General features: G+C 44.8%; 1 protein-coding gene and 2 long non-coding RNA genes across 5 annotated transcripts in view; 1 reads left to right on the forward strand and 2 right to left on the reverse strand.

Annotated features, from left to right (window-relative positions):
• LOC129380417 (uncharacterized) overlaps positions 1 to 9,689 on the reverse strand; it is a 45,210-nt gene extending 35,521 nt beyond the window's left edge. The window contains exons 1-2 of the long non-coding RNA XR_008608425.1: positions 7,361 to 9,689; positions 5,975 to 6,182 (exon numbers count right to left, since the gene is read on the reverse strand). This is a non-coding gene — a long non-coding RNA (uncharacterized lncRNA). The remainder of the gene's footprint in view (positions 1 to 5,974; positions 6,183 to 7,360) is intronic.
• Positions 1 to 24,497, forward strand: part of LOC126545470 (heat shock 70 kDa protein 12A-like) — a 200,060-nt gene that overhangs the window by 174,288 nt on the left and 1,275 nt on the right. For all 3 annotated transcript variants that reach the window (XM_050193347.2, XM_050193349.2, XM_050193350.2), the window contains 2 exons: positions 3,088 to 3,425; positions 13,115 to 13,378. In XM_050193347.2, coding sequence (XP_050049304.1) covers positions 3,088 to 3,425; positions 13,115 to 13,378 — 602 coding nt within the window. The remainder of the gene's footprint in view (positions 1 to 3,087; positions 3,426 to 13,114; positions 13,379 to 24,497) is intronic.
• LOC129380418 (uncharacterized) lies at positions 14,548 to 24,488 on the reverse strand. The gene is made up of 2 exons (XR_008608426.2): positions 22,479 to 24,488; positions 14,548 to 14,795 (listed from the first exon to the last, which is right to left on the reverse strand). It is a non-coding gene; the product is annotated as an uncharacterized lncRNA (long non-coding RNA).

Below are 24,497 nucleotides of genomic sequence, written 5' to 3' on the forward strand. Positions count from 1 at the left end.
AATGCGCGCATTTGCTCAGAGCTTTCGAAGTCACTTCCGTAACTGTCGGTGCTCATTTCATAGTCTCGTATACGTTTAGCAAGAACCATTCATTCACACACACAGACACACGCACGCATGCTGACATAGGCAGCTCGTAAATAACCAAAAGTAAAAGGGTCAAGCACTCGTTCACTGCAAAAGAGACTGGGCAAGTAGTATCTTCTGTAAGACAAGTGGTGTGACACTCTTATAGTTGCCGATTAGGCTGTTCTGCAAGAACCAGTGTTCTGGAGACCAACTGCGACAGTCAAGCAGGTATGGCGTCGCTTTCGAAGAACACCACGTGGTGTATTGCATTTGTTATCTCTACTGGAGGCTTTCTTTACGTTCTCCATTGCGACCAGGCGCGCGCGCCAACCCCGCTTCGTCGGTCGCACAAAACACCAAGTGCGGCACCACCTGCAGCAGCTGGTATGGCTCAGAGGGAAAGAAAGCTTTCGTGGTGGAAGATTGGTTTCAGTGCACCGTGCACACAAATAACTTCACGGTGTGGTGCAGGCTTATGCAGACTGTTCGGAGTTATGATGGGCGACTCATGTGAAAGAAGCTGCCATGGCATATGGCACTGTCCTGCTTGGAAAGGTTGCAGTTCAAGTTTTCGTTTTCAGTTTGGTTTAACAAAATATTAGGCGTGTCACACTTGTGAAAAACAATATCAGCGCCGCCAAGTTTAAGGGTCCTACAAAAATAAATTCATTCACGCTATAAAGATACGCTTGCTAGCAGGCTCTGTCGTACTATCACAATCATTGGAAAGCATTGCCACGACTTTGCTCCCCTATTAAAGGCCAACTGCAAAAAAAAACAAAAATAGGTCGCGTAAAAAGCTTCGTAAGATCGCGTATAGAAGAGCGTCCGCGCAAAATTTTGCGCTCAATGTACGAGCGCAAGCGTCACGAAATGCTCCCCAAAACAGCCGTTTTTGATACCGAAACTGAAAAAACGCCGCCATTACCGCTCGCCGGAAATGACGCGTGACCTAGATCCAAGGGGGTTTTCCAAGGGGGCGCCCGCGGCACGTGAAAAATCGAGAAGGCGGCGTGCTGGGACATTACGTCATTGCGACAGCCACCAACCAGGTGCACGTGTCGTCTGCTTAGTGCTGCTTAAAGGCTGCTAAAAAGAAAACTATGCAATTATCATACCTGCGGCTTTGTCATTATCGCTTTAGTGCTATATCACTTCTAACAAGTTTACCCAACGTTAAATTTTGTTGCAGACAAGCTGTTTCACTGCAAGAAAGCAAGTTTGAATTATTTTTAATTTGAATTTTATTTCTCGCTCATGCCAACGAGGGTAGGCTAAGACTAAAGGAATAAAGCCTCACAAAGGTATCAGCCCCCGAAAATGACTAGTTCGACAGCAGAGTGCAAAGATATGCACAATTTGGAAAGTAAAACACTATTGATTGCTGTGAAAAACCATAGTAATAATGTCTATTATCATTATATTCAAATGTCATCAAACTTATACAGAAATATACAGTAACAGCATTCGAACAACAAAAATTCTCGCATCCCAGTTGTGCGCTAAAATTAAAAAAAAATAAAAACATCATTAAATTTATACAGCAACCTACAGGAACAGCCACGCGTACTACAAAAGAATTCTCACATCCTAATTGTGTGTTGAAGTTACATTAAGAAATGGAATACAGGAGACGAATCCACTCAAATATATTTGCCTTAATACAAAAATACAAGAAAAAGTATACTAAATTATTTCATGTGGATCCAGAAAAGAAAGTACGTAATTCATGGCACAAGCATTATTTTTCATTTTCCGAGTTTATTTATACAACTTCAATGTATATGTCTTCTCTATATGACCAGTCTCTTATTTCTATTAAACGTCTTGAAGGAAGTGTTTAAGGGTACAGGTTCACTGCATCTGTTCATTGCGTTTGCGGACTGATTAGTCAAATGTATGCTTCACGTAACTGGTCCTTATTTTTGGTGTGTGTTGTGTACTGTGCCGTAAGAAGCATCCGGAGATGCTGCGTTCATTACTTTGTGCAGCTGGGTTTGTGCACCTGGCCACGAGTTAAACTTAGCCCGTTTTAGGCTTCCATCAAATACACCATGGCACTGCGTTGTTTAACATGCTATTGCAACACAAAGGCAACAAAGTCGTTTTGATCCCCTATCTCTTCAAAACAAAACGGTCACATTTGCGCCAACAGTATTGCATGCTAGTTTTCACACGGAAGTATACGTGCAATTAGAATCAAACGGGGCCAACTTTTCATGCCAGACGATCCAAATGCGCACTACCGCGTGTACTACACAGGTGCAGCTCGGAACATCCTTGCGCTTAAAATAACGCAAACATCAAGACAAACTGAACTGGTATACACCACTCTAAGAACTGGACGTCTCTTACAGCGACTAACAAAAAACTCGAGGAAATGACAAGTAAATCCTGCCACCTCCGAGTGCAAAAGCAGGACCCGGGATATAGTTGAATAGAGAAGTATGTCACAACATTATTATTATTATTATTATTATTATTATTATTATTATTATTATTATTATCTATACCTACTACCATATGAAGACATTGCAGGGCGCATGTAAATGCAAACATAACACAGACGTACATGAATATATCAACACACGAAGTCAAATTACAAGGAGTACATAAGTTTGGCAAGTTCGGCAAATCTAGTGTACGAGCAAAAATTGTGACATATTAAATAAATAGGCACTACTAACGCGAAATATGGTCGGCAAGTCTTATAGCAAATTTTATAGTTGATAGGTTTCTGAGTGAGACACCCAGATTGCTCTAACATTCAAGTGCGCAAAGGGAACAGAAAATTTAAAGCAATCCAAGCGTGAATTTGAAGAGAAAGAAAATGGGGAGGGGCACCATGTGTCGCGTTTTTTTTTTTTGTTTTTTTTCTGCGTGCGGGAGTGCCGATAAACGAGATGAGCGTGTCAATGTCGCAAGCGCAGAGGACAATCTTGTGCAGCGTCACAAGACGGCAGTACTCGAGCCAGTCGCCGAATGCGTGATCGAGCAGCCTCGCGCCCTTCTTCTCAGGCACCAAGTACATGGTGGTGGACTGCGGCGGCGGCACGGTGGACATCACGGTGCACGAGCTGCACGACCAGCACGGCACGCTCAAGGAGCTGCACAAGGCCACGGGGGGACCGTGCGGATCGCTGGGCATCGACCGCGAGTTCGAGCGCCTGCTGCGCGCCATCTTCGGCGCCGACTTCATGGACCAGTTCAAGCTGAAGAGGCCCGCCGCCTACGTTGACCTCATGGTGGCCTTCGAGGCGCGCAAGCGCAATGCCACGCCCGACAAGGACACGCCGCTCAACATATCGCTGCCGTTCTCCTTCATCGACTACTACAAGAAGTGCAAGGGCACCACCGTGAGTACGCGAGGCAGCCTCCGACGCAAAACCAGATACTCCAGTGAGTGGACACGCGCTACTTTTGTCGCGGCGTTCCTCGTCGCGACGACAGGAAAGATGTCAATGGGGCTCCGCAGAAATAAACCTGTGCCTTCGCTGGCGGGCAAGAGCACGACCGTCAAGCACATATCAGGTTCAAGAGTGAAGTGGGAAAAGGTTGTACAGGCCGTTCACAAACACCTGTTTCGGTTATTTCCACGAAAACTTACCCTTTACGCGGGTCCCCGGACAAAAGACCACGAACATATTTGTTAGAAAATGACGTCACGGCAGCGCGGCTGTGTGTCTTAGTTGCGCGCTCCAAGCAGTGCGCCCATGAGCTGTAGCGCTCTCAAGTGCGTTTTTTCTTTTTTTTTATGTAGGGAAACAAGGTCGCAGTTCTGTAAAAACTAAGCGCCCAGTCCTGACATCCAGCAGGTCAGTATTGTCTTCAAGGTCACAGAGCTGCATATTATAATTACTGAAAGCAACCAATAAGGATATTTGTCGCCAGTCTGTTAGGCATCGTGCGCAACCAACTCCAGACACGGACCGCAAAGACAAGCCGATGACGTACACTTAAAACTGAACATTTATTTTGTGGAAGGAATAATCGACCCGCCGTGATTGCTTAGTGGCTCTGGTATTGGGTTGCTAAGCACGAGGTTAGCGGTTAAGCTTCGCGGTTAAGCTGTTGCGCTTCTAAGCTCTAGGATGCGGGTTCGATTGCCGCCCACGGCGGCCGCATTTTGATAGGGGTGAAATGTGAAAACACCCGTGGTACTTGGTAACGTGGTAACGTAGGTGCACGTTAAAGAACCCCAGGTAGTCCAAATTTCCGGAGTCCCCCACTACGGCGTGCCTCCTAATCAGATCGTGGTTTTGGAACGTAAACCATATAATAATTAAAAAAAAGGAATAGCGTATACACTCCAAAATATAGTAAGCAAAAGTACATACAAAGTGATATGCGCAGGGCTTTTCCTTTACGTATGCAGGGTGATCATTTTTAAGTTTTACGGAATTTTGAAGTATTGCCTGTTGCAGGTGTCATAATTCTATTCCTTGAGCTGTATTATTCAGAGAGGTGGACATTAATTAAGTGCTCGAAAAACAAACACATATTCAACTAGTTCACAAGAATTCACTAGTTAACTTCTTAATTACCTTACAGCACATATTGAAATTTATGAATTGCAGCCGGTAAGCTTGCAAGGCATATCCACTTATTAATTTATTTACAGAATGACACCAGTTTGGGGATAAGCGCCGTAAGCATGCACTGTTGTTCCAATTACATTTAACAAAACATTCTTTTATGCATTCAAGCGCAAGAGTAAACGGAACGCTCATGTATTTAGTACCACAGTTTGGGAAATATTTCGAAACTGATGTCATCCTGGAGAATAAATTCAAGTATACGTCTTGCAGACTCACCGGCTACAATTTCGATTTGCAATACGTGCCGTAAAGTAATTATTTATTAGTTACCGTATATATTCGTGAAAAGGCCGGCCTCGTGTAAGGGCCACACCCCCTACTTTGGGAGGCAAAATTTTTGGAAAAAAAATCCAAAACGTCCCGCCAGAAAGTGAAGTTAATTCTGTTGACCCTACATGACGCTAGCTGCTTTTCCGTCGACGCCGCTGAGGCCGGCGTAGCCGCGCCAATAGAGAGCTTTAGTTTAGGGGACGCAAGCGGTTTGCGTCTGCTAAACTAAAGCTCTCTATTATTTCTTTGTGTGGCGCGTCGTCTCGGCTTTGTTGGCAGTGTTTCCAGTCAGATCAGTGGCATTTCGCCTCTAGAAGAGGGAGCCCTGTTTGGGTCAGCGCTGGTCAGGGACGATGGGCCGGCATCTGAGGTCGTTTACTGCAGCGTTATGTCACTTGCGCCTCTCTTACCCTCTGCTACAGTTGTGGAAACAAGACGAACCGTTAGCGGGCCGTCATCGGCCTGATTCGTGTAAGGGCCGCACCCATCCAAGATCCTAGAAAACAAGTGCGGCCCTTAGACGAGTATATACGGTAATTATTGAATTGTCGCTAATTATTTCAGTATGTATTTCGATTTCTCGTGTTAGTAATGTCCGCCTTTTAGAATAATCCAGTTCAAAAACAAGAATTGCGCTATCTGCCACAGGTGATCTTTAAAAATTCCAAGAAACATAAAAGTTATCTCGTATATAGATGCTAGTTCAGATAACTAACGCTCACCAGGCTAAAAACATTTTATTTCGATAGCAATTATATGTACACTCCAGGCGAATTTCCACCGTCAGCGTCTCCGGGAGGTTCTGTGTAAAGTCCGAACGTCATCACGGCCGCGCACCGTGTACTGTAGGTGCGAGGAAACCGGGAAGGATGGTGGCTTGGTGCGCCGGCATTTCTCGCACGCGCAAGGGAGGAAGGCAGGGAAGGTGCGCGCCGACTTTTAGCGTGCACATGGTGGGAGCGGGGAGATGTGCGCTCGCTAGGAGGGGGGGAAGGGCGTCTCCCCTTCTAATCCGGCCGCGGCCGCGCGCGTCTTACCTTGGAGGTACTTTGCGCAGGGTTCGAAGGCTAGCCGACCCGAGATAGCTGATGGCTTCGTGTGCGCTGAGTTCACGTGCACCTGGTCCTCGTTGAAGTTAGGGTCAGCACAAAGGGGAATTCGTTCGCCGCTGCTGCCGCTATGCATCACGTGAGCGATTTGACAGCGAGAGTTCGCGGCCATCGAATGTGATGTGTCCATGTTTGCCTGTGCGCGCGTGAAACCATGCTTGTTAATTTAGTCAGTAAGCGAACGTTTACAAGCTTATGGGGCAGATAAAAAGGATATCCTTACGATCGTATAGCTCTCTACTAATTTGCTATCGCAATCGATGCTACGCCTTTGAGGCGAAACTGCGACATTTTTAACCTTCCGTTGCACTAGCTAAGCAGGGGGAAGCGTGCCAATAACTTGTTCTAAGTGGCGTTGATCCGAGACGCCGGCACCACCCTCCTCATCCAGTTATCTACTTTCACTGCGCCCTGTCCATTTCTGCGTTAAAGAACCCAGTGAATAGGTAGTGACTGCCTTTGAAGGGGCGCAACATGGTAGGCTACTGCTCGGTGCTGCAGTGCCGGACGTACTCAACGGAGCCCGGTGTCAGCCCTATTCACACGTAGACGCAGGACAAGAAGCTGCGTGAAGCTTGGCTCGCGAAACATAAAACCGGCAAACAGTCATCGGCTACAACTCGGGTATGCAGCAAGCACAGACGCGAGGAAGATTTCTGCTACAGCGCAGGGTCTGCGATGTTCGGAAAACGCGCACTGAGACGCTCGCCCGAGTCCGCTGCCCGACTAATGTCATGACGGTTTGGTCTATGAACTTTTCGATGCTATATATACTGGCAAGTTCACTGGAGTGGAAAGGGAGCGGTAAGAAGCACATTAAAAAAAAGCATGGCATATGGTCATGTTTGTGTTATGAATTAATGCACTGGATTACAAAAACAGAGCAGCGGGAAATTACACGCTGAGAACACCGATAAACATACAGTGCGACGCAACTCGAGAAATAATATTGAAAGGTCAAAGAATTTAGAAGAAAAAAAAGATTGAATCGTCGCGACGGCACATCACAGTCCCTGTAGGCGTCGAAGCCTCTACAATGAAATTATTTTTGAACAGCTCTGATAGCGCCCACGCAACAATGGCTGCTTGTATACTGTCAAATGTTCATATTCTGCGGTCTAAAGCTCATGGCACGGTGCGGAAACGCGCGCGCGGAGAAAGCGAAACAGTGCGCGGACAAGCATGCAGACGCGCAGTCGGTCGCTGCGAATCTGCGCGATCGCTGCATTGAGGCTTCGCTCTATTACGCTCCATTTAGTTATAAAAACACTATAAGAACATATTTCACATAGTTTGCTCTCAGCGTTTACCTACCTTTCACGCAAGAAGCCGGTTCGGGAGACTCCACCGCGGCGACCTCGCGCAGTGGCGTTCACTGTACGTATTCGGTAAAGAGAAGCGCCTGTAAACGATTCTGTGCTTTCAGTTTGCCCCAAGATTATTATTTAGACAGTAAAAAAAACTTATCTCGTTTCGAAAGTACTTACAGAGATGTCCGGGAGAGCTCGCGCGTGGTGTTTTCGGTGAGTGCTGACAGCAAAACCTATGAGGAGCGCGCCGCGTGATCCCTCATACTACGCCAGCGAGGCGCTTCCGATAGATGGCGACTCCGTAACTCCTCGCCGCCAATTTTCGGCCAGTTGCGCGCCCCAGTGGGGTTGAAAATTTTGAGAAATGCTAATAACAGCATCGATAATGCTGGAGGCAACGTTTATGAGGAGGTTGGTTTTTTCTTAAAGCCGTATGAACGGGGTATACCGATGTAAAGGGAGCTTTGAGGCGAATTCTATACTCCAGACAATTTTTCTGCCACATGATCAGATGCTTTACTTCGTGCGTCTGATCTAGTATTGCTTGTGACACATCCCTTTGTGTGTGGCTTATTAAGCGAAAGCCTTAGACCTCCGTTTCAAGACCCCGTTGTGAGCTACAGAAAATATCACGTGACCGAAGGAAGGCGGGAAGCGAACCAAAGCATATGCAGCCGCGCATAAGAGATGATTAGCAAAGTAATGATTGATTAGTGATTGGATTAAGATGAATTCGGGTGTATTAAGGAGGATTAAAGTCGATGAAGGTGCATTAGGGTGAATGAAGGTGCATGAAGGAGGTTGGGTTAAGGTCGATGAAGGTGGATTAGGGTGGATGAAGGTGCGTTGAGGTGCATTAAGGACGATTATAGTGGATTAAAGTGCATGAAGGACAATGGTGGATTAAGAAGGATTAAGGTGCATTAAGGAGTATTATGGTCGGCTAGAGTGAATTAAAGTGAATGAAGGAGGATTAGGGTGGACTAAGGTAGATGAATGTGGATTCGGGTGGATTAAGGACGATTGTAGTGAATTAGGGTTCATTAAGGAGGATTAAAGTGCATTAAGGAGGGTTAGAGTAGATTAAAGTCGATGAACGTGGATTAGGGTGCATTACGGAGGACTTTCGTGGATTATGGTGGATTAAAGTGAATGAAGGAGGATTAAGGTCGATGAATGTGGATTAATGTGCATTAGGAGGATTATGGTATACTAATCGGTCTTAATACTCAATGAACCCTAATTCACCTTAGTCCACCCTAATCCACCTTAATGCTCTTTCATCCACCTTAATACTCCCGATCCACCTTAATACAACCTAATCAACCTACATCGCCCCTAATGCACCTTAGCCTAACCTATACGGTCCTAATCCGCCTTTATCAACCTTAATCCATCATATTCCTCCTTCATCCACCTTAATCCTTATTCATGCACCTTAATCCAACTTAATAGTCCCAATCTACCTTAACACACCCTAATCCACCTCTATCAAACCTAATCCAGCTCCATGCTCCCTAATCCACCCTAATCGGTCTTAATCCCCCTTTATCAACCCTAATTCACCTTAATCCACATTAATCTACCTTTATCCACCTTAATCCTCCCTAATCCTTGTTCATGCACCCTAATCTGTCTTAATACCCTTTCATCAACCCTTCACCTTAATCCGCCTTAATCCTCCTCCACCCACCTTAATCTTTATTCATGCATTTTAATCCTTCTTAATGCACTCTAATCCACCTTAATCTACTTTAATACTCTAATCAACCTTAATCCTCCCTAATCCACCTTATGTCAATAACTATGATTAATTAATTAACTTGGGTAATCATTCTCTTATACAGGGGTGGACATGCTTTGGGTCACCTCTGGCCTTCCTTGGGTCACGTGATACTTCCAGTTTACAACGCGACCTTGAAACAGAGATCTAAAGGCTTTCGCCTAAACACTTCAAAAAAACTCAATGTTGACTAGCTAGCGCTCATCACCTGCAATACCGCGGGTATACTTGCCACTAATTTTTTCAGGGCGGAAAGCAGAATCTATAATGCCACTTCCATATAAATAACAACAGTTAGCGACGTGCGAGGTGATGGAGCCGCCCCAGAATATTAAGCATACTGAGGACAACTGCAACAAAAACGCTGGTGAGCAGGTCGGAAGAATGAAAAAAAAATGCAGCATTACGGGATGCTTTGCTACGAGCTATCAGAAAGACGCCTCAGCTCGCAAACAACGCTGTTCTTTGTCGGAACAAAGTTCTTTCCGCCAATGTCATGCAGCCACTGCTTCCTGCGCAAGCCGTCACGCTTTCCTTGAGGTATCATAAAAACGGCATAACCATCTTCAGTCTTCTTGCTGCAGTCATATGCGCAACAGCCCGGCATAGCGCTAGCACATAATCCAGGAAACACAGCGTACAATGTTCGCTACGCCGAGCCAGCCATGCTCAGGAGGAAAATGGCGCGAACGAAAAAGAAAAACACAAGCAAAACTCAAGATCCGCGCGTTTCCAAGGGCAATGGCAGGGAGACCAATCATCGTGCAGAAAAACGGGGGCAAAACTGGTTGCCGTGGGGGAACGCGCAAGGGGCGAGGAGGAGGCGAGGAGGTCGCGCGGCGGCGGCAGAGTTCAAAGAGTGTCGCTACATTTAAATTATCAAGGGACTTGGTCTGCAAAGTATTACAGCGTCGCCCTCCGACAGTAGCTCAAATTTCAAAACAAACGCCTCTCGACCTCCCTCTGGAGGCTTCGCTCCCAGCCAGAGTCAAGGTCACACGCACAAACGTCGTGATGTAAAATGCACTGCTCACGTCACTCACCACGACACATGAGTAATTCTCCAATGCAGAAGGCGCAACACCGCCGCTGTAGATGCACCACGCCGCAAAAAAAGCAAGCGGGCCGCGATGCGTGAATAATATGCGGTCCTTCGGCTCCAGTATGGGAGAAGGCAGGGAAAGAACACCGCTTGCGGACGCTACTCGAGGCAAAGGGAGAGTGTCCCCGTTGGTAGGGAGCCTACATACAAGTGCTGTTTTAGGGTGGTGACAACACCAAAATTTTGACCGCTATTTACCGCCAAATTTTGTGAGTAGCCATTTTGGTACCCAATCTCACTAGTAGTCGCGGCACATTCCTGTTTTGTTTTTGTTTTTTCGAGCTTTAATCTACCCGTGCTGGATCGCAATCTATTAAATTTCTTTTGTTTAGTTTTATACCAATGCACACATTAAACCTACATGCATCATTAATATACAAGTTGCCTTTTCGTTTTACTTTAACGTACACGTCAAAAAAAATTTCTTTCTATTGTAGGTCGTGCGTCACATATAAAGCAACAAGTTATAAGGCACGGTGGCATGCTCATGGTCGCATTATCTCACGCCAAGAATGTGAACTGCATTAGGCATTGTCGTTGCCTTTCACTTGTACGTAATATACAAAGGGTGTTTTTCAAAGTTTGCTGCAATACAGACAGTGCTTACTAGCCCGTTTAACTAAAACGGAGACATCTCTGCCACGCTATATGTCTCTGGCTGCTGAGGCCGAAGTTTACTTTTTTTAGAGTTAATTAGTTTCACGTTACCAAGGATTGCGGGAAATGCGGTATGTCGGCTGGTCTTTCGCCAATTTGTGTCCCACATCTTATAATTTGTCGGAAAGTTTAACCCGCCAATTTAGCTTCTTACAAAGGCTGTCAACCCTAAACAGCGCTTGTATGTAGGCTCCCTACCCGTTGGCAGTGACGCTCGCCTCCTGGCAGAGTGGTAACAGCACATTTAATTTCTTCTATCTCCTCCAGTAAAATTATTTAGGTAACACGCTACTCAAACGGTGTTTGCTGCCCACAGGTAATGGGGCCTGGTCAGGCTGCGGTTATAATGTCCCTGCAAATTTTACTAAGAACACTGTTATACTCAGAGTTTCTCACTATAACACCTAGAGGGAGATCTAGCGCTACCATCTCTGGAAGTTTCCTAAGAGGCGCTGTGCTGTCATGCGAATGATGGTATATGTGTCTGCGAGGCTTGTGTTGGCTGGTGTTCTAAGAGGCTTCGTCTAAAACATGGATATGGCTACACAAATTACGCATTCTTAAAGTAAAATCTTATTAAATGTTTTCATTCACACATCTTACATCTTCCAGTGACGTTTACTCACCTACAATGCATAACCAAGCAAAGAAAAGCAAGAACAGACAACTGTTCCAAAGGGAGCCCAGATCTTGATGTCTGTTCTCAAACTTTTGCGGCCCGCCGATACTTTTTAAGTTTCATATATTTATACATGCAATAACAAGTTCTTATAATTAAACAAAACAAGTGTTTCTGTAATAATAAAGCTAAAACAGCTTTTACGTGCTGTTTTAGTAGAAAATGAATCATTGTGACAGACGGAACGGTGCTTGCAAGGCGCGTCTTCAAGGTGCCCTGGCTCTCCGAGAATGATGCCAATCCGAAGTCACAATGTACCGGCATTTCCATGCATACCACAGTGCAGCAGCGCCAGATTTCCCTCTAGGTAATATAGCAAGAAACTCTGTGGTTATACTCACGGACCTGGCGAAAAGTAAAAAAAAACAAAAAAAAAACATGCAAGCCCACACAGGGACAAGCAAGTATTTTTATCGAAGAGTCGCATTGAGGCACTGCGACTGCCCAATCAATCTGCTGGAAATTTTTCCACGATTAACTCATGCAAATGTGAATGGGCTGTTTCAAGACAGTAAATGGATATATTGAGGGGTAATTGATCTGGCTCGGCAGACTGGTCAGCGGCAAGATGGAGTGTCGTATATATAACAATTCTGGCGGATGGTAAAAGGGTGGCGGTTAACTGATTGATGACACATACATGTCATCAATCAGGTAATTGAGAAATACGCGGAGTACAATCAACCTCTCTACATGGCTTTCATAGATTATGAAAATTCATTTGATTCAGTAGAGATACCAGCAGTCACGAAGGCATTGCGTAATCAAAAGTACAGGAATGAATATCTTGCAAAATATCTACAAAGATTTCACAGCTACCTTGCTTCTCTACAAGAAAAGTAGAAATTCACTAATCAAGAAAGGGGTCAGGCAAGGAGACACAATCTCTCAAATGCTATACACTGCATGCTTAGAGGAAGTATTCAATCTATTAGACTGGGAAGGCTTAGGATTGAAGGTCAACAGCGAATATCTGAACAACACTCGGTTTGCAGATGACACTGTCCTATTCAGCAACACTGGAGATTAATTGCAACAAATGATTGAGGATCTTAACCTAGAAAGTGTTATGCAGAAGACAAAGGTAATCTTTAGTAGTCTGGCAAGGGAACAAGAATTCATGATAGCCAGTCAGCCTTTAGAGTCCGTGCAGGAGTGCATTTACCTAGGTCAGTTACTCATGGGGGACCTTAATCGTGAGAAGAAAATTTACAGAAGACAAAAAATTGGTTGTAGTGCATATGGCAAGCATTACTAAATCCTGACTGGGAGCTTACCACTGTCGTTGAAAAGTGTACACTCCTTGCATTCTACCAGTGCTAACATATGGGGCAGAAACTTAGAAGTAAACAAAGAAACTCGAGAGCAAGTAAAGGTTGACTTTAAGTGAGCATCGTACAAATGTTACTGTGTTAGAATATACGTGAAACACTCGGTATATTTACTGACACTTTCTCATTTTGAGGAGGACGTGTTTGTGCCGGCCGGCCGGTGCAAATACCAGATGCTCACCGCTGCGAACTTGTCAATCCTGCAGGTGGAGCAGGCCATCAAGCGCTACGGTAACAAGGAGGTGAAGTGGTCGTCACAGGGCATGCTGCGCCTGGAGCCGGCTGCCATGCGCGAACTGTTCCGCCCCACGTTGGCACGCATCAAGGAGCACATCGGTGGTGTGCTCGGGGACCCGCGCCTGGGTTCCATCCACTACCTATTCCTGGTGGGAGGCTTCGCCGAGTCGCAGATGCTGCAGAAGGAGCTGCGCGAGGCCTTCGCACCTCACACGAGGGTCATCATTCCACAGGTGTGGCCGCCACAATCCAGGTTGCGCCACCGTTCCGTCCACAGAAAGCGCTCTGTCAGAGTTGAAGTATCGAACTAGCAGGGACCAACAGGAACGTCTAGAGTTGTTGTTACAAACGTTTATTAAGCAAAAAAAAAAAGGAAAACCAGAGCCTATATAGTGTCGAACCGAAACATTTTTCGTTCCGGTTCATCGAAAACGGTGCAGGCTCGGTTCAACTCCGAACCGAAATAGTGGCTCAAGCCTGTTTGAACCGGTTTATGTTCGTTTCCATAAGCAAAGAATAATTATTAAAAAATCAGTATAAATTTATTTTCTACAAATAGTCCACGGCGTCTTCAGCAGCACGAACAAAAGAATATAAGCATGCACTTCTTTGCCAGCAAGCTAGGCCCGAGCAGACGCCGTCAATATTACGACGTCACAGGTGCGGGAACTTCAAGGCGGCGTCACCACCCACATTCTCGTGCCACAGTTAGAGAGCCTTTTAAAGCAAAGCTTTCTTTGCAAATCATTCAGCACTTTCCTGACCTTGGCTGCTCGGTGATTTCTATACAGCAGCGCGATGGTCTAACCATTAGACCACAACTGCCTTTTCTTAGTGTCCAACAAACACCACCACACTTATGTTATCCAGAGAACATGAAGGACACTGAATACATCTCATGTGCCCGACCTTTGCTGAGTTTGTCATTTTAAATTAGGCCACAATACTTCCATAGTAGCCAACCTCAACTAGCTTATATTTTTAGACGATCACAGCATGTGTCGCACTGCGTAGCCCGGGTGAGCGAGAGCACATGTGCACGTGCACCCATTTCCTTTATGCCAAATACGCAGGAATGAAATGATTAATCTATTCACGAAAGCTTCGCTTCAAATAGATCCCAAGATGGGCATTGGATTTGCATATTTTTTTTATTCTTGTATTGCAGAAATGTAGTTCACTAATACAGTTTAAACTAGATTTCTTTTTAGTGTTCCTTTACGAACAGCTAAGAGGATGCAGCGTCACTATGCAGTCAGTCGCGTGCTCTTGCTGGTGATGTCGGCTTTTATATGTTCGCTCACATATTGCATTTCTCGAGGCAGGATTTTGTTCTCGAAGGGTTTAGTAATTGTAATCGATAACTCAGACACAAACGGATTCGGGCGTGGCAAAGCACCGATACAGGGGAAATTTTTCTTTTAATACGCCACCCACTTATGCACTCAAGCTCACATGTGAGGTCTTAGGCAGCACAGCATGGGGTATTATCTTCTTTTTAAGCGAACAGCCTTCTTTGGTTCTTTCGCCGGTGCCGTAGTCGAAGGTCGGCAGCCGGACTTTTGCCGCTGACGCAGAGGGCGTGTGCTCTCGAGCAGCCGAGTTGCAGGGCGCGTCCGTCGCCAACGGTGGATATAGACTGAAAAACCTCTGCAGCGGCAGAATAAGTATTTCATCAAACTTGATTAAACATCAGGGCTAATCCGCAGGTTGTGAACATAGGCAATGGGCGGCAACGCAAAGGCAGAAATTGGCACCGCTGAAGATACGCTTCCCTAACATCGCTAGCGGCACGTGCTGTCGCACATGAGAGCTTTGGGGCGCCTCAACGTTTCGATGCTGTGGTGGAGCGCTCAGAAAAGATCTTCCGCCACCCCTTGCGCCGGCTGCGGGAAAGGGCGCCGCTACAAATGCACTTATAACAGTTCTGTTCTCTATGGTATTGCGCAACGAAACAAGAAGTGCTACGTGTATGTCCTCGCTGCAACTAATGTACGCTTTCAATCGCATCATTCCTGTAATAGAACGAATAACTTTCAAGAAGCGTTCGGCTATTCGCTTACATTGACAACCATCGCCGATGGCTCGTGCACTTTTTCTTTTTTTTTTTTTAATCGGCAACAAGTGCGTATCTTCCGTCTTTTGACCTTTGTTGTTACCAATCCAGAACTGTGCCAAAATTGCACACTTGCACAAACAGTGCACACAATGTGAAAATGAGATATTGCTCCTCAGAAAGGGGGTGTTCTTGCTGCCACGAAAAGTCGTTCCCTTGAAGCATGAAAACAGTTTCCGTAATCCCAATGCTATGCTGACGGAGCTTCCGTACGTACAGTCGGCATTAAAAGTTTATGGGGCATGAGTTCCACGAAAATTATTCATTTCCTCTCTGTTAAAGCAAGCCGCCTCACGTGAATATATTGCTATGCAGGTTGCACAAATCACTCTAGATTGTCAATTTTAATTCGAGGCTCCAGGCTTCGCGAGAATTCCGCCTTTTCGCAAATTTTGTGCCCCCTAACAATATGACGCCAATATGTATCAGAACGCCGAATGCAAATTGAGTGGTTCGGACTCAAATTTCATGCTAATCTTAGCATAACACTCTCTGGTCAGTACTATCTTAATTGATATCGCTTTCAATTTTTGTTTCACCCCCTACACATTCACACTGCTTAAAAAAATAATATTACTGAAGTGTCAATTTCGTGTTTGTATTGTAACAAAGACAGCATACATAACCAGGTGAAATTTAGTGCATAATAGTCTCTTGCTCTCAGTAGTTGAGAATATTTTTATAGTTCATCTTATCCATCCTTGCATAGTGATGCTCAACATCACGGTGTATAGCCTTAAATTTTAAAAAAAAAGGTCTGGGGTTTTATGTGCCAAAACTACGATCTGACTATGAGGCACGTCGTAGTGGGTGGACTACAGATTAATTTTAACCACCTGGACTTCTTTAACGTGTGCGAAATGCACTCTAGACTAGCATTTTTTTTATTTTATCCATATATCTTTATTTACATTTACACGGCCACGATCGAACCCACGGCCTCTTTCTCTGCAGCAGGAGTCCGTGAACATAACGCAGTCCAAGAACGACGGCGAATTCATGGTGAGAAGCAGAATGTGCCGTTAGGAAAGTTCATCAATTTAATGAGGAAAAGCCGAGTGTTGTTCAACATTACTTCCTGGGTCTTGATTCATGAACGAAAAATCTACAGCGCAGATACGGCACATGGCCGAAGTGCACTGCACATAACCAGTTAGTCAGCACTATACACAACCTACTCTTGTTCAACTGGAGATGAATAACTGACAATGGAACATAAGAAAAAAATATGTGGATTCCACGCACTGGTGGGAGTCGATGTAAGTGAAGCTTCCTATGCTGTTTGCTTTGACAAAAATTAGCTGTGATGTTGACGGCGAATGCTTAATTTGTTCAGCATTTAGTGCAATACAAGAGTGATAGGTTCATGTTAATCATTACCTTGCGTGCGCCACTGCTGTTTGTCTGTTTAGTACACAGAACCCACAGTGAGCAGTGTTTGCTTGAGGCATTGTTGTACATCATTGTTCATAAACTTTGAGAAAGTTAGCATTGTCATTGCCTCACATGGCACATCGCATCGTGGCAGAAGTGTTTAACTTTCTTTGAATAACAGCGCTGTATGCGGCTGAAACAACAATTGGATTATGACGCATGCCATAATGACGGACTCCGGATTTATTTTGACCCCCTGGGGTTCTTTAACGTGCACATAAATGCAAGTACATGAGCGTTTAAACCATTTAACTGGCAAGATAAGAAAGACCTGACCTAGAATGTTTTTATTGCCTTATTTCTTCTTGATACTGTTCAAATACATAACAAATGAAGTATGAAAGGGTTTCTCTGAAAACTAAGTGATATACAGCGGGTCAAAATTATTGTTGACCAGCTGATTAGAGATCAATGTACAGTCCAAAACTTGTGTTTGGTACTTGCTTTGACAAGGTAAATGTGTGTTTTTGAGATCCACCTCAAAAGAGAAAAAAAAATGGCTTTCTTAAACGAAGGAAAAATTTTTCGCATTAGCAGTAATATGACCACCATGTCTGCTAAGACGATACCAACAAGGCCTTCGGGTTTTGTCACCAAAACATCTGCTGCTGCTCATGGTCGACATTTTTGTGATTACCACTGTTGCGCAGGCGCATAAATTAAGGTAAATTGAAAGGCACAGACTATTATTTGGTTTTGTATAGCTTTTGCAGTTATTTTTGTAAGCTCAACAATATTGTACAACAGTATTGTAAAGGGTTAAAGCGAGAGCATTACTTGGCTCACTGTGCGACCCCGCCATCACCAGAAAGCCGTGGCAAAAAAAAAGGGCACACAAATTATGCAATCTTCTATTAACAAAAAAATGACCACCCCTTTCCCTACAGGAAAATGGGGGTAAGCAAAGCTTGCCCTGCGTGCACCTGACCTTCGTCATGGTTAAGTAGCCCACAGGTAATGGTGCCAGATTGCTTCGGCCTCCCGCTCCCTCAGCTTGGGATCTTCCTTGTTGCTGTCGGATTGCCTGGGCTCGGATGGATCGGCGGGCCGACGGCGAGCCCTTACACGGGCGAGTTCTCACCGCCACTCGTCGAACGCTGCCCGTTCCTCGGGCGAATGCACAACGCGTAGCCGTCCCATCCATTTTCAGAGACTGAAGTAAATGGAAACAAAGCCGGTGCGGCGCGCGTGACACCCTTTCCTGCCCTTTCCCTACCCAGCGGAAGCGAAACAGCTATGATTGGTTGCACGCATGGTGTGAGCACGCGCCTATGCAGCTGGAATCCTTGCTAATGACTTACGCTGCGGTGCCAGTGCAGCTGTCAACTCATCTAACCGCCCTTTCCCGCAGCTGCTCTGCTCTGGGAGCAACTGGGTTTCTTTGCGTGACCACGACAATCTTGTGAGCCAATACAAGCTTCGCTTGAAAAAGAAAAATTGGCCACGGTGAGGATTTGACCCTCTGCTGACCCACCGCCATTATACAGGGCTAGCATAAATGATTCATTCGTATTGAAAAGGCTATATATTCAAAAGTATTACACATACACACATGAAAAATCTATGAAAAGAAGCACAAGCCCACAAAGTTTATACGCCCTCTACGAATGCTCAATATGTGTGCCCCTTTGGTGACATGACACACGTACAGACCATAATAGAGCTCATTCCATACATTTTGTAGCATAGTCCTTTCAATTATCTGCACTGCAGCACTGATGCATTCTTCGAGCTCGACTAAGTTCCCTCTAGTAATTATTGTATGGAACTCTATGGCGCCTAGGGTGCCTCGATGCCACACTTTTCAAGAGGCGGCGCTGATATCGAAGCACCCTAGTGGTGCCTAGAGTTACTGTATATATGCCACCTTTGGTAGCATATACAGTAACTGTAGCGGTGCCACTGTCGTGCACAGTGCAGCGCAAGCACAGAACACCTGTGCAAGCACATGACGGATCGGGCAGCATGCCTCGTCACTTGCCTCAATGTACGTTCTCTACCTAAACACATGGACGACGTGGTGCACAATGTGAACATCAACAAAGGCGATGTACTTTGCCTCACGGAGACGTGGATGATGCCTGATGACAGGAGACAAATCAAGGAATACTCGTTCGTGGGCGCCACTCAGTGACCTGACAATGTTGCTGCCGGCATCACCATATGAGCCAAGCCAGGACTTCAACTACGACCCATCCAGCTCAGAGACTACTTTGTTGCAGATGAAGAGATGTGCGCTGTGCAGTTAGCCAGTTTGTCACTGTGCAGCTGATTTCATATGACAGTGCCCACTCCAAGTTAGTAAAAAGAGGAGTTGTAACAACTTGTCTAAAGGAAGCTCTAAATAAATCTTATATCCACAAAGTAGAAAGCAACCAGGTTACAAGGCTGCGCATAGCCAGTTTCCCTTCTTATTTGGTTTCTAGCATCTGTGATAAGCTTCTTCAAAAGATCAAACAGGTAAGGGAGGGCATTAACAAAGAAAAGCCAGTCGATAGGATGAGAGTACAAGTGATTGCACATTGGCACAGGTGTCCCACAACCTCAAGAAGGTTGCGCAAAGGCACAATGTTGATCTTGTCTTCAGCGCACGATGTAAATTGGCCAAGACATTCCCTATGCTGACAAAAGCAAAACCCGAACCATGCAGTGCAGTACTCGGAACGCACTAGAAATATGTATATGAGATACTCCTAAGTTGCCACCAGGTTTATACAGTGCTGAGCAAACGGGACGGTGTTACAATGAAAGGGTGCGAGAGCACAATTGGGCTGTAAATAACAATGCGGGGGGTCATCTGGCTCACGTTGCAGCTTGGCCTTCTCCTTCTAGAATTTGAAAAGGGATCAAACATATGAATAATAACTAGATTGCCATTGCCAAAGATGCTGGAAACGAATTCTTGAACACTACACACTGTCAAGACAAGTAAAATATGTATTTTTTTCATAAAAGAATATACTCGTATGTCCCAAAAATTGTGCCCAAAATAACTGATATCAATGCCAGTGATGCCAGTATCAATGCCAGTTTTTTGTCTATTAATAAGTAATGAAAATATCACACAAACTTTAGAACTATATCGGTTCGAAACCAGCAAAGCAGTGCATACCGCTCATATGAAAAATGTAAAGGCTGTGAAATTAACAATTTGAGGACAAATACGTTATTGAAACTTTGTCATTCAAGAACCTTGTTTACATTTTTGTACATATGCAACTGCCAGGGAAAAATCACAATGGCGCTGTCCTTTGTTCCAATGTATTGCACAGGAACAGCTGTCGCCGGTCGTGTATTGTGAGTAATTGCACTGAAATTATAGTCGCAACAGAGAGTATATATAAAAAGCAGGAGTTCTGCAAAATATATAAGGGCGAGTCAAATGAAAGTGAGCCAATGTGAATGTATGACAAATGGGGTACTTTATTTAAACGTAGTCTCCATGAGGGTTTAGACTAACAAGTCATTTTGACTGAGAAGTCATGTGATTTCAGTCTCGTAAAACTCCTTGGGTTGCTGCTTCAAAAAGTCTGCAACTGACTCTTTCACGTCATCGTCCGACACAAACTTGTTCCCTTGAGCTGTTTTTCCAATTGCTCCAATATGTGGAAGCCGCAAGGCAGCAGGTCTGGGCTGTATGGCAGATGTTGCAGTGTTTCCCACTTAAAGTTTGCCAGTTTTTTGTCAACCACATCAGCGACGTGGGGACGGGCATTGTCGTGTAGCAAGATGACGCCATTCGTCAATTTTCCAAGTCGTTTGTTCTTGATTGCGACACACAGCCAATACGGCGTTTCACAATATAGGAAACGATTGAGTCTCTCCAGGTTTAGCAAATTCGATCAGTAATGGCCCCTGATGATCGAAAGAAGTCAGCAACACCTTTCTGGCGGAAACGACGGCCTTTGCTTTCTTTGGGGGTGGTGAATTCGAATGTTTCCACTGTAAGCATTGCCGTCTTGTTTCAGGCTCATAGTAACAGCACCATGATTCGTCCCGGTCACAATTGCAGACAAGAAGTCGTCATCCTCATTGTGATCCCGGATCAGATGAGTCAAGGCAGTGCCGAACCTCTCCGTCTTCTGGCGGTGGTTAAAAATTTTGGGCATCCATTGTGCACACAATAGCTGATAAATGAGATGTTCATGAATTATGGTGTGAACTGAACCGTGACTGATGTTCACATGCTCTGCTAGTTCATTGATACTTATCCTCCGTATCAGCTCATCAAGCTTTGCAGTTGTGTTGGAGGTGATTGTCCGGTGGCTTTGGCCCAGTCTTAGGTCGTCTTTGCAACTTTCACCTCCTTCTTTGAACTGTTTGCTCCAACGCTTCACAGTGACCAGTGAAATGCAATGTTCAACGTACACGGCAGCCATACAGCGACTAATTTATTTTGGGAAACACCTTCAGCAGTCAAAAACCTGACGACACCACACTGTTCAACTTTTGAAGTGTCCATTATGTCACACAATCGTGTTCAACCCAGTGTATGAAAGCATTAAAGAACATTTATCCTCACACCTGTGTGTCACGTTTGTAAATGAGAGATGCCTGTGTACTGCGCACATGCCTCGCAGATAATGAACTGAACCATTATTGTGAGGGGTAGGTTGGCTCACTTTCATTTGACTTGCCCTCGTACATTATAAATGCGAAGATACAGCTTGATAAAGGGCAAAAGAGTGTCACTGGGAACAAAGTTCAGTGCACGTGTACACAAAACCTTGCAACAAGATATTTATATATACGTACGGGTCTCCAATAAGTTTATGTATCTAAGAAAAAGTCACTGTATATAATGTGTCAAATAAGCCAAATAAACATGTTGCGCAATCAGATTCACAGATCAGGAAATCCCAAGACCCATCCCCCTCTCTCCGCTCCCCCTGATGTAGCGTGTGCGACGAAAGGCAGCACTTGTGAGCTTTCCTCTAAGGGCCCTGACTTTTCTCCCTCGCACACACAAGACTGAGCCACCATAGACGGCTCACCCATGCCCCCCCCCCCCCCCCCCCCGTCTCTCCCTACGCTTTTAATCGCACATACAGCGTGCGACGCGCGGTCACAATGTTATTGCCCTTGGGACTTTATAGGAAACATGACGGCGATGGCAAAGTAAGGAATGCACCTAGAGTATCCATATAATTGCTATTGCAATAATATAGTAAGAGTGTCCAGCAAATGAAGCGTCCCATGGCCCATTACTTTACGCAGAAGGAGTAACAAAATCAAGCTTTCACCATGCAACAATTCTCTGCACCGCAACAATGTCTTTCTTTTTTCATTTATGAGGCCAGGGCACTGAAATGAAAAAACGCAAAGGAAAGCACGTTGGCCACAATCGAATGCCTACTTTGGGCACCTAATGTGGCTACTGAAGGAATATCAAAGAAAACGTGACACGCTTGGTCCACAGAGAACCATACGCATACTGCCAGGTACCCTACAACAACGAGATAAGATTTTCCGAAGAAGTTTCGCTCGAGTGAACACATTGCAATCTGTTGAGTCCCCACAGTGATAGCGGCTAGTGACCATTGTTTCTTTTTCTCCTATGCTAGCCAGAAAGCGTCCAAAACTCTGCCAGGTGAAAATCCACTCAGCCAGAGAAAAACAAATGCGCACCGAAGTGTGCCGTGCAATGTACGGGGCAACGCGAGAAAAACGCATGCGCTCTGGCTGGCTCTAGCCCACGGGTAATAGAACAAGAAAATTGAAGAGGCTCAATGTGTCCTCGCAAATAAAAGTCAAAGTAGAAAAATAAATAAGAACGTAGTTACCTTTGCTGGCTTTAGTGTCTTGACATGGATGCGTTGGCGCAGGTCAAAAGAATGTTGATATTCTTTTCTGTGACATGGCGGCACAAATGAACCACCACAACGCTTCGTCTCATTGGACCTCGCTGCGTGCTTTGTCAACTTGTCTGATAGTGTGTTGATTTGGCTTGTCTCGTTGTATGGTCCTATGTACAACTTTAGAAAAGTTAATGCACCTTCGGTGTCAAATGTTTATAACATTAAGAGGAAGCTTTAGCTCGGGCCCAACTCCAATGCGGCCTGTTCAAATGCATGTAAAACGCAAAAACGTTTTTGAGATAACCACTGGACCGATTTTAATGAAATTTGTTGCATGTGAAAAAGAAAGTTAAATTCTAGTGACTGTTGGAAGCGGAATTTCGATTTAGGGCTTGAATTTTCTTAAAACAATTTTCAAATATTTGACCGTTTGAAAAAAATAGAAGCATGAAGTTTACAATGTCATAGCTCTGCATCAAGAACAGATATCGCGGTTCTGTAAACGGCATCCATTAGATCATTCAAAGCGGACAAATTCAATATGTCATTTTACATCTTACGTGAATTTTTTACCTTGGTTACAAGAGTTTTGCAAAAGTTGTATTTCGGTATTATTAATTTTTTTATATTCATGTGTAACATACCAATTTTGTCCGCTTTAGATGTACTATTATATGCAATTCAGAGAATTGTATTATCATTTTTAGTTGTTGAGTTACAGAGTTGTAAACTTCATAGTTTCGTTTTTTGAAATTTTTCGATTTTTGCCAATTTTTTATAAAAAATTGACAACCTAACTCAAAAATTCAAAACCAAGTCACTAGATTTTAAGTTTTTCTTTTAAACGCAACAAACCTCGTCAAATTTGATGCAGCGGTTGCAGAGAAAAACGAATTCTGCTTTTACATGTATATAGATAGGAGACCCTGAGCTAAAGCTTCCTCTTAAACGCACAAAGTTCTGGAATTGAAAATGTAAAGCACGACTTTGAAAATGTCAGTGCGCCTTTCGCGTGAAAAGTTAATGAGTACTTCATACCCATAAAGTTTCGAAATTGAAATCCATGCACTCCAGATTCCGCGGCCTCCACGAGATGCTGTGACGAGCCCACTTGCCATCAAAACGCCCGTGAAACTTTGTGCTCAGATGGGGCTCCTTGTGTTATGCGACTCCTGGTGCATGGGCGCTGCCGTGAAATCCAGCCCGAGTTCGCAATGTTCGCGCTGAAATGTCTTTTCGAATGATCCTGAATGATTTTCGGTGCCAGGGGTTATTTTGGTCGGCAGTGCATGACAGCACGAAAAAATTTCGGGGGGGGGGGGGGGGAGCTGCAGCCCATAAGCTTCGCCCCCCCCCCCTGGCTACGACCCTGCTGGCTATGCTACTGCAGTGTTCAACACGTCCGAAAACGCAGATTAGGTGCATTTCCTTTGTGGACTAGGGCCAATTGCAACACATTGGTGGAGCAGGAAGGCACTCTAAGAATTTCCCACATAATATACACTGAGGCGAATCGGAACATCATGTCGCAATACAGAAAGTGTTCTCCAGTTTTGTGCTAAGGAACAGGGCTAGCACAGTAGCGAGGCATATTGACGCCCGAACAGTTTGGAAGCTGAAAGTTACTCGGGGCTTTGGTTACAATGAAACCCCTAGATAGTCGCTGCCTAGGTTTTGAGTGCACGTGGTATTACTGCACCTTTCCTTCTCTTTTTTTTGAGGGGGGGAGTGTAGAAAGCTCCGCAACTGCTACAAGTAATAAAAGGAAGTTATTTGTATCTATTATGCGCAGTCACTCATGCTAATGGCTGGCAACGATTCAGCAGTGCTCCAGAATTATTCCTTCCTAGCTGGAGCAACTTACTAGCCATAAAAGATTCAAATATATATTCTGCTGAGCCATAAAAGCTCACGTCTCCCTAACACCATTGCTTGCAAAATACTGACTGGTTGCGTCAAGTTTTCTAATTTAACGTGGCTCCCTGTACTATATCATATGCTGCA

Source organism: Dermacentor andersoni, chromosome 1, assembly GCF_023375885.2.
Source record: "Dermacentor andersoni chromosome 1, qqDerAnde1_hic_scaffold, whole genome shotgun sequence".
Classification (NCBI taxonomy): domain Eukaryota; kingdom Metazoa; phylum Arthropoda; class Arachnida; order Ixodida; family Ixodidae; genus Dermacentor; species Dermacentor andersoni.